Consider the following 12,153-nt stretch of genomic DNA (forward strand, 5'->3'; position numbering starts at 1 on the left):
TCTGGCGATTGCGGATTAGAGACTTGATTTTGGTGCTAATCCATGGTTTATCAGACGAGCACACTTTTATCTTACGGAAGGGTAGGTATGTATCTACAGCCGCAGACACGGATGTTGGTGAATACAGTGAGTTTGTCAATGACAAGTGACTCATCATAAACAGACTACCAATTTTGCTGGGTTATTCAGCTGCCAAACTCGCGCATTCTGCTCTACCTCAGGTCACGTCGCCATATAGTAGAGGTGATGTTTTTAACCAATGCAGAACCACTGCAAGGGGTGATAGAAATCACGTAATGATCGCTAGAGCCAAGCTTAGTTAACTGCTTAGGAGGGAAAAATAGACTGGGCTTATTTGTCAAGCACCAGTCCAAAATACCAGAGTCCCTGGTTAAGACCCTAAATATCTGGGAGAGGCCAGTCAAGCGTTTGGTGTCGGTGGCGGACAGACCAGTGCTAGTAGAATTGAAATTCCCCGTTATCACAACCAGACCCTCTGGGTGTTAGCATAGGAGGGAATCGATGTTAGACTGCAGACGTTGTAACAAAAGTCGGTTGTCGTCCGTTCCGCAACTGGTTGGATGGTAAACAACGGCGAAGGAGACAATTGATACTAGATGAGGGAACTAGCGAGGCCTTAAGCTCAACCACTGACTCAATGCTAGGGAGTTTACAAGCATGCAGGCGACGACAAGGCATGGATGAATGGACATAGATGCACACCCCACCTGCATGGGTTGGCCGGTCACGTCTAATGCAGGAGAAATCCGTAAGTCGGGTGTCGCCGAACTCAGCCACGTTTCAGTAACCGAAACTATATTAGGTTGATTAATGCTTATCACAGCTTGTAGCTCGTTCAGTTTAGGAACAATAGACCGAACATCGGCCTATATGATGTTAGTGAGAAATTCGAGCGAATTAGGACGGGAAACATCCGCAGTTGGTATTCCTGAGCTTTCACCAAGCCAAGGAACACCACGACGGTGTTTCAGTTTCCCAGCGCGATTGCCACGATAACGTTTCCTAATGCCAAGTTCACCCAAATCACGCCACAAATCAACTGGAATACGATGTTTAGGAGCAAGCTTCCCAGTTGACCGAAGCTCAGCACTGGTGCATATACGTACGATCTGAGATTCACGTGGTCGATGTTTGACTTCGATGAACCGAGATGGCGGTTTTGCTCACGAGTCGGAACAGATCTCAAGGCCACTAATAGAGCCATAACTGGTCTGAACCAGTGTAATAGTAGACTACAAGCAGAAGGGAGATATTAGAGATAACTGCTGGCCACATACTAATGCCACTGATGCAAAAGGACGGAGAAACAAACGTTAACACAGAGAGCACGAAAAAACCCAATCGGCAGCCATTAGGCGCCGCATGACGATGACTATCTTTACCAGTAGTCGCAAAAACTTACCCAATTTTTCCTGTCGGCGTGCTTCGAGTCTTCTGTTGAACCGATGCTGAAAAATTATTATTATTACCGCGATATCCCTAAAGAAACTGATGGCAAATGGAAAGAAGACCACAGAAAGAGTGTCCAGGAATGCGTGCAAGATTATCTTCTGGAATATTTGGGAAAGCCATTGCATCAGTTATTTAGGTAATGATAGAAACTGTTGCACGCTTTCTCTAGCCTTACCATACACTATAATTAACCACAATCATGCGACAAGAACACGCCTACTCAATATTAAGAGCACTTAATCATGCTGGACAGTGTCCTCGACGAGGATCTTTCGGTTTTAAACTCCCAGACAGAATAATTAAAATACTATGCATAGTTCAACAGGTACAAATATTGACATCCGTCACTGTGTTCCAAGCAAGGTGTCCAGTGGTTGCGCCTCTCTTCCACTTTGTTACTTTAATATCGATGGCAAAGAGAACAAATCCTAGCCAACAGTTTCAAAACTAGCCACTGACGAGCCGCTCCATGGATCCTCGTCTTTTTAAGTAGCTTAACTACCAGTTGGTCTCATTTTTAAGGTCACGAATTTATTTGCACCAAAGACTGTTCCCATATTCCAAAATACTGGATATAAAGCAACCGCCCCTGCAAGTCCAGTTGACGTCCAGCCCAACTTTAATCCAGCCAGTACAGTGCAGAGTTACTAAAACAGCGACGCTGGTTGCACAAAAAGAGCACAATTTAAAATTCCATTTTCTACCTTAATGCCAAAGTACAAAGAATGGAGCGTCAATGCCCATGAGGCTATGCCTGGGCATTATTTGCAGGTTGAACTATTGAACTCATAGGACGGTCACCTTGTTATCTGTCAAATGAATTTTCAACCATAGCTACTATTCATGATGGACAGACGAGATATAGAGATAGTTTAAATATTCCATCTAGTAGAATCAATGCTGGCCAACGCGTCTTTCATTATCGTGGCCTAAAAGTATGGAATAATTTAAATAAAGATTTAAGGCAAATCACGAGTACTAAGGTCTTTAAGAGACGTTTAATTAATTAATTGATTTGTAACATGAGCGATCTTTGATGATAATTGTTGTTTTCATATAGTAATTAAGTAATATGTAAGTAATATGAAAGTATATAGTTATTAAGTTATTTATTTAGCTTTTACTATTTTTAATATTGATGCTGAAAAGCCCTTTTCAGGGATGCTCAATAAAGTGTAGGTATGTATGTATGATCCTCGTGAATATGAGATACCCGACGTTAACAATATTCCTGGAGAGGCAGCCAAGGATCAAGCCATTATCAGTTTATAAATAATGATACATAACACCAGGATCGTAATGTCTCACACACTCAGACTGATAACTGGAGCCTCTTGGCCCTAGGTCTGTGCTTGTCACCACATTCTAATGCGTTGTAACCTTTTTGTAACGTGTCTCATTTGTGGCCTATTTTCTACCAATCTCTTTTGTGCGCATTGTCAATCAGTCCTTGAAGTAAACGCTATGATAAGAACTGATCCAAAGCATGGCTAGAGCTGAGACGAACTAAACTCGTCCATTGAGTAATCAAGTCTTGACAATGGCCAAATACAAAGCACCTAAAAGTAGAAACCGGAAGTGACGCTTAGCAGGTTTTCGAATAATAATAGTTGCATAAAGACTACAAAATAATAGGATAAAACCACAAAATTCCAAATATGCGTAACGAAGTGCACAACAAGACTAATCCAAAAAACGAAATCCAAGTTCAAAGTACAAATCTAATAACTGAAATCCGAGCATAAAAAGGGGTCACTACTGAATATTGCGCCACCACCTGGATGCTTTATGCCAATGGAAATAAGTATCTAATAACCAATAATTCGGAGCTAAACTTTGTAAAAATTTCTCGTGTATGAGACCGTACAGGTAACGCGAATCAGTCTGTTGTGACTTATCGCATAAAAAGTTAATCCTGTCTCCGAAGATTTATGCCTATTTCTACGTTGCTTCTATCCAATAAAAATTTTGAGTTCATCAAACTGACCAAGCAAAAGGAGATTGAGAACAACATGCCTCTAATTTGGTAATATGCCAAGAGGAGAAACCACCAGTCGCGGGTCCCTGACGTTTCTCTCAGATGGTCTCTAAGAGAGAAAGGAGAAGACTGTGTCCCTAATCCGCCTCTCGGTTGGCTCAATTGGTTGAGCGCCGGACTGTTGTGCGGGAGGTCGAGGGTTCAAGCCCCGGCCGGACCAACACTCAAGGTCTTAAAATAACTGAGGAGAATGTGCTACCTTTCTATACATCAAGAAATGGATAGACATTCTAGTCTTCTCGGATAAGGACGAATAAACCGCAGGTCCCGTCTCCTGCATCTATTAGCTAATTTGGTTAGGCAGGGGACGTTAAAGAACCCACTTACGAGATTACTGTGATGTGGTCTGGCCTGTTTACTGGGAATTGGGAGGAGGGAGCATCTGTTAGATTCGCCTTTATTTGATTGTAAGCTGCTTAGCAGTCTGGAAAAGTCCCCCGCACAGTGTTGTAAAGCGCTATGAGCTCAGGATATGAGCGCTATATAAATAAAAGTTACTATTATTATTACTATTTATTATTAATCCATTTAGAGGAGGACTGCGCAGGCAGAACCTAGGACTCTAAACCTGAGCTGGAAGCGGCCTACTATGCTTGCGGTGGACCATATTGGGCTGCAGGATGAATCCAATTGATGCCTAATGCGTCACGTGCGATGACTAGTTTTCTATATTCCAGATTGCAAATAACTAACCTGGGAAATAACTTATCTGCATCAGGTCTGCCCCCTTGAACCTATCATAGCGCATTATAACCACGTCGGAGCTCGTCTCATTTCTCGCATCTTTTCTGCGTGGATAGCGATTTAAACAAATTTGTTTCCAGTATTTCTCCGAACTCAAATTAGGCTTAGCCGGATCTAAGTTCCGCCTGGCAATTATTAACTGTAAGACAAGACCTCAGTTCGCGCCCACAGCACGTTCAAGGTGTTGCGGATGAGGTTTCTGTAATTACTTTTTGGCACTTTTCGTCGTCAAAATTGCATGGTTTGGGTAACCCAAAACCTTTAAGCCGTCCTTTCTTGTCATAACACGAATGTTTTCCAGAAAGGGACACGCGGTAATGTCGGCGTCACTCGCGTGCAGGCATTTTCCAGGTTAAACCCACGCGTGGAATGAAGTCATATTTACTTTAGCGTTTTTTTTTAATGCGCACAAAGTAAGCCAAAGAAATTTTACAGTTAAACTTAAAGATCGGAATATTTTGTGCTGAAGATGATAAATGATCGACGCTGAACTAAATTATACGTTGAAGAAAAGACAAGTCAACATAACATATAAAAGGGAATTTGGAAAAATACGAAGTTGCGGAAACCCAGAAAATCTTCGATTTTGAAGGGAGGATTTTTTTTTCGGAGAAACGTTTTGTTGGTTACATACTCGAGAGAAGACAACGTGAAGCGAAATTATAACTTGTTTTAATCTAAATAGAGGTATTTTACACTGTAAACACTCGTAGAACGTGCTTACCAATAACAAGAACGTTTGAAATTTGCTAAATATACACTGATTTGGTCGTTGACATACTGGTGAGAAGAAAATAAAAGCGCATTTACTACGCACTAAAAGTTAAATGGGAGAAATACTCAGATTTTTTAAAGAACCCAGCCGAGAGAAAATAAATTAGAAGATAACCATATATATAACTGAAAATGTACCTATATTTAATATGTTCAGAGTGCCTCTGATAGTTCCTTTAAGGAGGGGCGTTCTGCAGGCTCTTCGCAAAGAGCAGTTCTGGCCACCTTTAAAGATTTCGCTGTCGCTGTTGGGAGCAAATCCAACACTGCCAAAACTATTTTCCCTAAAGAAAATATGTCCGATTGGGCACTCTGCCTGCCACTTCCGTTTACAATTTCGGGGGCAATGTGAGGATACTTTTCTCGATATCTCATCTGTTGGTTGATGGACATGGACATAGCCGGCTTGGGATCTGACGAGAAGCGAGCTTTCCCAAAATCGATAACAACAGGATTCCACTCCTCTCCTCGTTGCTCCATTACCACGTTATTGCTCTTCACGTCATTGTGAAGAATAGCACACGAATGAACGTGGTTCAATGCCTCAATAAGATTTTTTAAAATTCCAAGCCAAGTAGGCTTTTCCAGTTTTTCTTTCTTAATGGCTTTGTACAGAGTGAGGCCTTTGTTTTGAACACCGTGGAATTTCGTAACAAGTCGATAGGGCTCGCTCTTGGTTACGATGCCAAAGAGTAGAGGGACACCACGGTGATCTTCCAGGTGTTTGATCATCGTCGCTTCGTGGCATACTTCGCTTCTTAGATCGACGTTCTTTCTCTCGTTTAATTCCTTGACAGCTACTACCACATCCCTGTAATAGGCTAAGTAGCAACTGCCAAATGTCCCAGCGCCAAGAAACTTCGTCGTCCTCACGACTAGCGATGGGTCTATCTCTCTGAGCTTTCGCCGCTCCTTATCTTCGTTGAGCTTCTTTTCCGCCGCTAACTTTTTCATCGCTTTCTTTGCGGCTTTTTTTTTGCCTCCACCTCTTTCGTGCTTCCTTTCTGATCTTTTTCAACTTATCTTTGTCCTTCACTGCCTCGCGTTTGTTCCTGGCCATTGCACAACACTTTTACCAGGTACACAATCAAGAGAAGTAATCGACAGAAAAGGAGACTGAAATGCCAATTTTCGAAGGCGTTGCAGGTGATCACACTAGCGCAGGTATCAGAGCGCTATTGATGAAATCCTAGAAATGTTGCGTAAGTCGAAAAACCTCCGGAAGACGAGGTGTGAAAGACCTCCTTACAATGAAAAACGATCTATTGTGCTCTTTGAGTACAGTAGCAGTTTCAACGCTTGTCCATATTCAGCGCTTATCTCAAACATGGCATCTCTAGCTATTTACAAGACACGCTGCGACATATGCTCATCGATGTTCAACACAACAACTGCGCTACTGAGACATAGAGAATCGAAACATCGCATTGCTGCGCTCAAGGCAGAGTGGGCTACATTTGTCAAGTTCTACAATGGACAACAGATCGTACAGCCTCCCGCAAGAATAAGGACAAGGTCTATCAATTACAAACAATGGATAAGTGGCATTGTCGAAAGTATTAATTCGTCCCTACCTCCAAAAGCCGCTGGTATGTAATTTTTCTCTTTTCCGCTCTTATCACGCGCAAATAGCTGTCAAAATCAAGTTTAATTAGTAATGTGCAGTCAAAATGCCACGTCGCCCAACAAGTTTTAAGTTAAACCAGCGTCCAGTCCGGCGCTTCCGACTAAATAATTTAGAAGGGAACGATAAAGCTAACTGATTTAATATCTTCTCAAGAACATGTCCAAGTTGCAGAAATTAAAAAAACGTAGAAATTAAAAATGGTAAGAATTGGTGGTTCGTGTTAAAAATTGAGGAACACTTCTCATTTGGGATGTAGAGCATTGTCACTTTGCGCTGCCGGGTTGTTCACTGTGCCTTACTCATTACTTTTATTACGTGTTCGCGCTTTTCTTCGACGAAATTGGGGACAGGAGAAATTCACCCCTAAAACAAAAATAATCATGGGCTCTTCTCGAAATTGGACACCAGTAATAACTGCGTACGAATGGTTGCGTACGACGCGAAGTTGCAGACTTCTTTTTTCTCTTTTCACAGTCAGGAAAATAATTCTGGTGTTGTACAGCGCGATTGTTACCATTACCTTGTCAAAAGACCTGCTTGTAACAAAGAAGAAACAAAAAGGACAACAAAATGGTACTCCAGGTTGTCAAAGCTCAATTTTAGAAATAAATTGGAGAAATATTGTAGTTCACTGTGTGACAATGCAACTATTGATAGCATCTACAGTGTATGAGGTGTACTAAATTAAGTTATAGGAAAAAACGGCCTCATGCAGCAGCCTTTACCTTTCGTGTCATCAAGATTAACTGTTTCCTTTGTAGAGCCATAATCACGTATGTAAGTTCCCCTGTCAAATAGGTCACTCACAAACTGCAAATCAAAATGTTGCATTTCTCAATTGGCAAAAAATTTAAAAATATCAGTTAGCAACTCCTTATGACAAGGTTTTTGAAACTATATATTAAGCTTTATCTTATTTTCAAGGCATATATTTAATTTTGACAGATTCTCAGTGGATTCAATCACACCGCAATTCGAATGACCATTGAACTACTAGACTAAGTACATACGACTGAACTGCTGAAGCTAGTGTTCAAAAGGTTAATTGCATACCATTATGCGCTCTTCAAAGAAAGCAACATAGCTAAGAATCACATTTCTTGCAGCTCCAGGACATTCCATATAGTGTTTGGTCACTTTCTCAAGGGGTAGTGATCTTTCGACGACATCTTCAAAATTCTGTAGAACTGTCCTTTCAGTAGAACCTGAAGAATAATCATTTGTAGAATATCCATCTGAGATTTTGGAGTAATGTACATGTTATGACACACACTGACAGCATGGTTAGCATAGAGTTGCAAAACTACATGGTATTTGTCAGGTAAAATATACCTTGACTATAAAAAAACCTGGTTGTTCAAATGAGTTTTATTGGCTATTTAATGCTTTGATCTGGCTATTACTGAGAAATACAGCTCTTCCATACTTTTAATATATACTGAATTAACTAATTCCTGATAAATTAGCACTGGCTGATGCTGATATAAGAAATAACTGCCCCAAGGTAAAAGGTAACTATATATGCAAGTACAATAAATTAAATCAAGTACAAACACCATACCAGAAAAAGATGCCACTTGAATGTTTTGTCTAGTTATTTCTGTTTGCTGTCCTTTTCTTTCCTTGACCGTTACTCTTGGGAACCCATGGCAATTTTCAGGACCATAACCAGACAAAATCTTGTTTAAATTATCAAGGCTACCAACCCGATATGCAAACAACCCCAATGAACCCAAAAGTTGTCCACAATTTCTCATCTCACAATGCAGAGAACAGAGATTAATGCTGCTTAATTCTTCCTCCAACAGGAAATTAAGATCATCTCGAAGGCCTGAACACCTATATAGAAAGAAAATAAAGAGAGTCAATTGGATCAGATTTGAAATGCATGAAAGATATCTGATACCAATAAATTTTATTACAGGTATCTCACCTTCCAATGTTGGCTTTTGATCTTAGACAATCTAGACTGGTTTCATCTGCATCAACTCCATGGCATGTACAGGCCTCAATTAAAATAAGTATTTAATTAAATTTCATTTCTTAGCTAATTTAATGCACTTTTACCAATGGATATAAATATTCAATTCTACAAAATAAAGTCATTGATAACTGTTTTTCACTATAGCCATGTACCACCTCAAATTTGGCTTGATACCATTCTACTTTCAGAGAACTTAACTGATCATAAGTCAGTGGTATAATAAAAGCAAGGAAAGTATCAAGAGAAATATTTACCCTTATTGCATCACAAAATGCACAAAATTCCACACCATATCCTTTCCCACCAAGAAGGAAATCTTCATCATATTTTTTGTTGAGTATAAGCAGCAAGGCCTTGTAATCAAGAGTCACTGCAGAAACAGGAATTTAAGGAAATGATTACAGGATATACCATGAGAATTTAACTTTCTCTCCCCAAATGAAAATCACCTGTGAAAGAAATGTTGTACTTTTTGCGATCAACCCATATTCCATGTTTTTTGATGACATCTTTCTGATTATTGAGATTCTCAAGTAATTGCTTCAAATTTGACCTGATGAAAAAAAAAAAAATGAAAGAAAACAAGTTGAAAAAGCACATTATTAATGCCATTCCACTTCTCTGAATATTCTGGTATCTACTGCAAAAATATTGGCAATATTGTAAGTACACTTAGAATTCTTACTTGTGTTTATTTTGAAGAGCATTTAAAGTCTCCTCTTCAAACCCAGTAAAATGCACCATTGTTGGCATGCATCAGCTTCTGATCTAATGCACATCTTATAATTTCTTTTTAATTCTTGTAAATGATTATAAATAATCATTGTAAAATTAGTAATTATAATTTTTGTTCACTGATCATTTGACCCAACTTACTTAAATCACCACTAACCTTTTCTCTTTACAGTTGCCAATTGCAAGGGGGTAAATGGACAATGCACTCTCAGAGCTTTTGTTTTTAAAATCAATAGGTGCCAGGCCTACAGCTACTTAGTCTTTACCTGAAATAAACAAATTCAAAAGTACCTCTACTTAACATAGCAGGGATTATAGTTTCGTACTCAAGACTAACAACCCTCAAAGAATTTACTAAAATAAGAACACACCTCCAAGTGGGTGTCCATCTAGTTTAATGTTAAACTCTTTGTTTTCTGAGTCACATGAATGGAGGTGCTGCTCCCTTATTGCCCAGATGAGAACAGAATTTAGATGCACATTCCAAGCATCAAAATCTGCATTGTTGACCCTCGCAATTTGGAATGTTTTCTGCACTGCAGAGAAGACTAGTTTCTTCAATGTTTTTATCTCATTTTTTGTTAGTAGCACAGGTGTGTCTCCAGCTCTCTATACAAAAAAATAATGAAACAGGTTTACATTGGCTGTCACCTTGTAATTGGTAAAAAAAAAAGATTGACATCAGTTATGTTCAGAAATGTATATGAAAACATCCAATTAAAAGAAGTCTCCATAATTGGTTTGTGTATAGTGTTCAGATTTTCAAGCCACAAAACTGAAAGAACAAATTTAATTTCCCCCTCATCAGAAATCCTTCGCTAATGTTAGATGTACTCATAAAATAATCAATATGCTGCAGGTCTCATCAAGGTGCACACAATCATCCCCAAATTATGATTCCCCATGAAATTTAAAATTGAGCACTTATGAATTTTCTCAAAGACAACCCTGCAAAGGGCCGGTTTACTTTACAGGTAAGAAAAAAGTTCACATGATCGACAGCCCATTGACACAGAAACAAAGTAATGAAAATAAAATAAGTCACAAAAGAATTATATTGAATGAATGCAAAGCCTCTATGATTAGCAGTTCACCCCACTCTTTCCTAGTCTAGTCAGGTTCAGCAAAGTTTGCCATGCAGAATCTGGGAGTCTTGTTCGGAGCTTAAAAAACAACAGCACCCAGTCTGGTACACGAATGCTTTGGAAGACATTTTCGAGTGTTTCTGGCAAAAGAAGCTCGGTCAGAACATTCTTGGAACCCTTTGATTTTGTAACTTGATCAACGACTTCTAATACCCTGTACTCTTTCCCTTTCCCCATCCGGTCCGTATAGGAAGCTGTTTCCAAGGACAGCTGCGCTAGATTCATTGTACCTCTCAGAAACGTCGTCAAGGACAGCTCTTATCTCCCTGCACCTTTTAAGAATTTGTCGTTTCTTGTTTGTAGTTCCTAAATCAGATCGATTCTTAGTGTCCTCGATTGAACTGCACGAGGAACTGGACGAACTTAATGGAGTTGATGAGCAACATGGGGAATTAAAGGAAAAATTGTCGGACTCCATGCTCGATTCGAGATCGGAAATCCGTGTTTGAAGTTTCTTCAGTTCCTCTTCAAGGGAATTTACCCTGGCTGATCTATCGACAAGCAAAGAAGCGAACTCTTCCGAGTCTTGACTGAGCTTGGCGCCAAAAGATGAATTTTTCGCGCACTCGAGCTCAAAGTCTAGTGTGGCGGAGTTCACCAAATTTATGATAGCCATAAATCCCGCAAAATTAATAAGTTCGTCGGGGATTGTTCTATTGCGAAGAAGACCAGCTACTAGACCGAACGTGGACACAACAGAAACGAATTCGGGAATCCTGTCCAACTCTACGACTCCGTTCGATGATTTGGCGGGCTGAAGTTCCCGCGCAGCCACACTATGGATTTCGTCGGGAAATATCTTAAATACGTCGCGTTTGAAAAATTTACGCGCAGGAACGCCACATACCTCTTTCGAAAGGAGATACCAATGCTTGCAAGGGTCAAGTGTGGTACTTGTGACCCTGCAAAGAATCTGAGTAATTATGTCAGCCGGGGGTAAGGCGCACGTCGACAATCCGACTGCCTCCATGACTTCACTTCGAATGGTTTCGAAATCGAAACCATGATACTTTTCAACTTTGAAAATCCCGCCGAAGTTTACTATTATAATATTAGTAAGAATTTAACCAGGATACGTAGCCAAGTCGTACGATCGCCACAGGTCTCGTACGAAAACAATAGGATCTTGTACTATGATCATAAAGCGTGAACTGTGGTCGATTCATTAAATAACGCGTACTGGAAATTAGATACGGTTGTTATTCAGGTCGTTCGACACATGAAAATAACGATATCTTTTGTTGCTTTTTCATGGGAAACCAAGCGAAAGAATCCTACATAAATAATTGAAACAGGTATTGCCTCTTCTGTGAAAAGGAAGGATCGTAGAAAGACTACGTGATTAGCAATGTCATAATAAAAAGGAAACAGGCAGAATCACAAAGAAAGTAGTATTTTATTGGGCATCACGCATAGCAAATTTTATATTTCATGACTCTGATTTTCATTGCTATCAGATGACCCCGCGTTAACTCGCACGCAATCGCTTATCTCTCGTGGATTCGTGGGCGCTAAGTCTATGTAATTACATCGTGGTGTGATTGATGTGATGACATCCACCCAACACCTTCTTCCCCAAACCTCGGCATCAGTTTACGATGCCTGCTGTGAATTTTTTTCTTGAGCAAAGCTC

At 40.0% G+C, this 12,153-nt stretch overlaps 1 protein-coding gene across 1 annotated transcript; it reads right to left on the reverse strand.

The window, feature by feature from the left end:
• Positions 1-3,568: 3,568 nt before the first annotated feature.
• Positions 3,569-11,505, reverse strand: LOC111344507 (uncharacterized). Its single transcript, XM_088758461.1, is given in 11 exon segments — positions 3,569-4,299; positions 7,382-7,466; positions 7,710-7,861; positions 8,218-8,495; positions 8,590-8,663; positions 8,895-9,010; positions 9,090-9,193; positions 9,533-9,641; positions 9,747-9,984; positions 10,470-10,668; positions 10,670-11,505. Coding segments are annotated over 11 exon segments (2,217 nt in total). The 5' UTR covers positions 11,491-11,505; the 3' UTR covers positions 3,569-4,258.
• Between the last annotated feature and the right edge of the window lie 648 nt (positions 11,506-12,153).

Source organism: Stylophora pistillata, chromosome 4 (genome assembly GCF_964205215.1).
Source record: "Stylophora pistillata chromosome 4, jaStyPist1.2, whole genome shotgun sequence".
In the NCBI taxonomy this organism is placed as follows: domain Eukaryota; kingdom Metazoa; phylum Cnidaria; class Anthozoa; order Scleractinia; family Pocilloporidae; genus Stylophora; species Stylophora pistillata.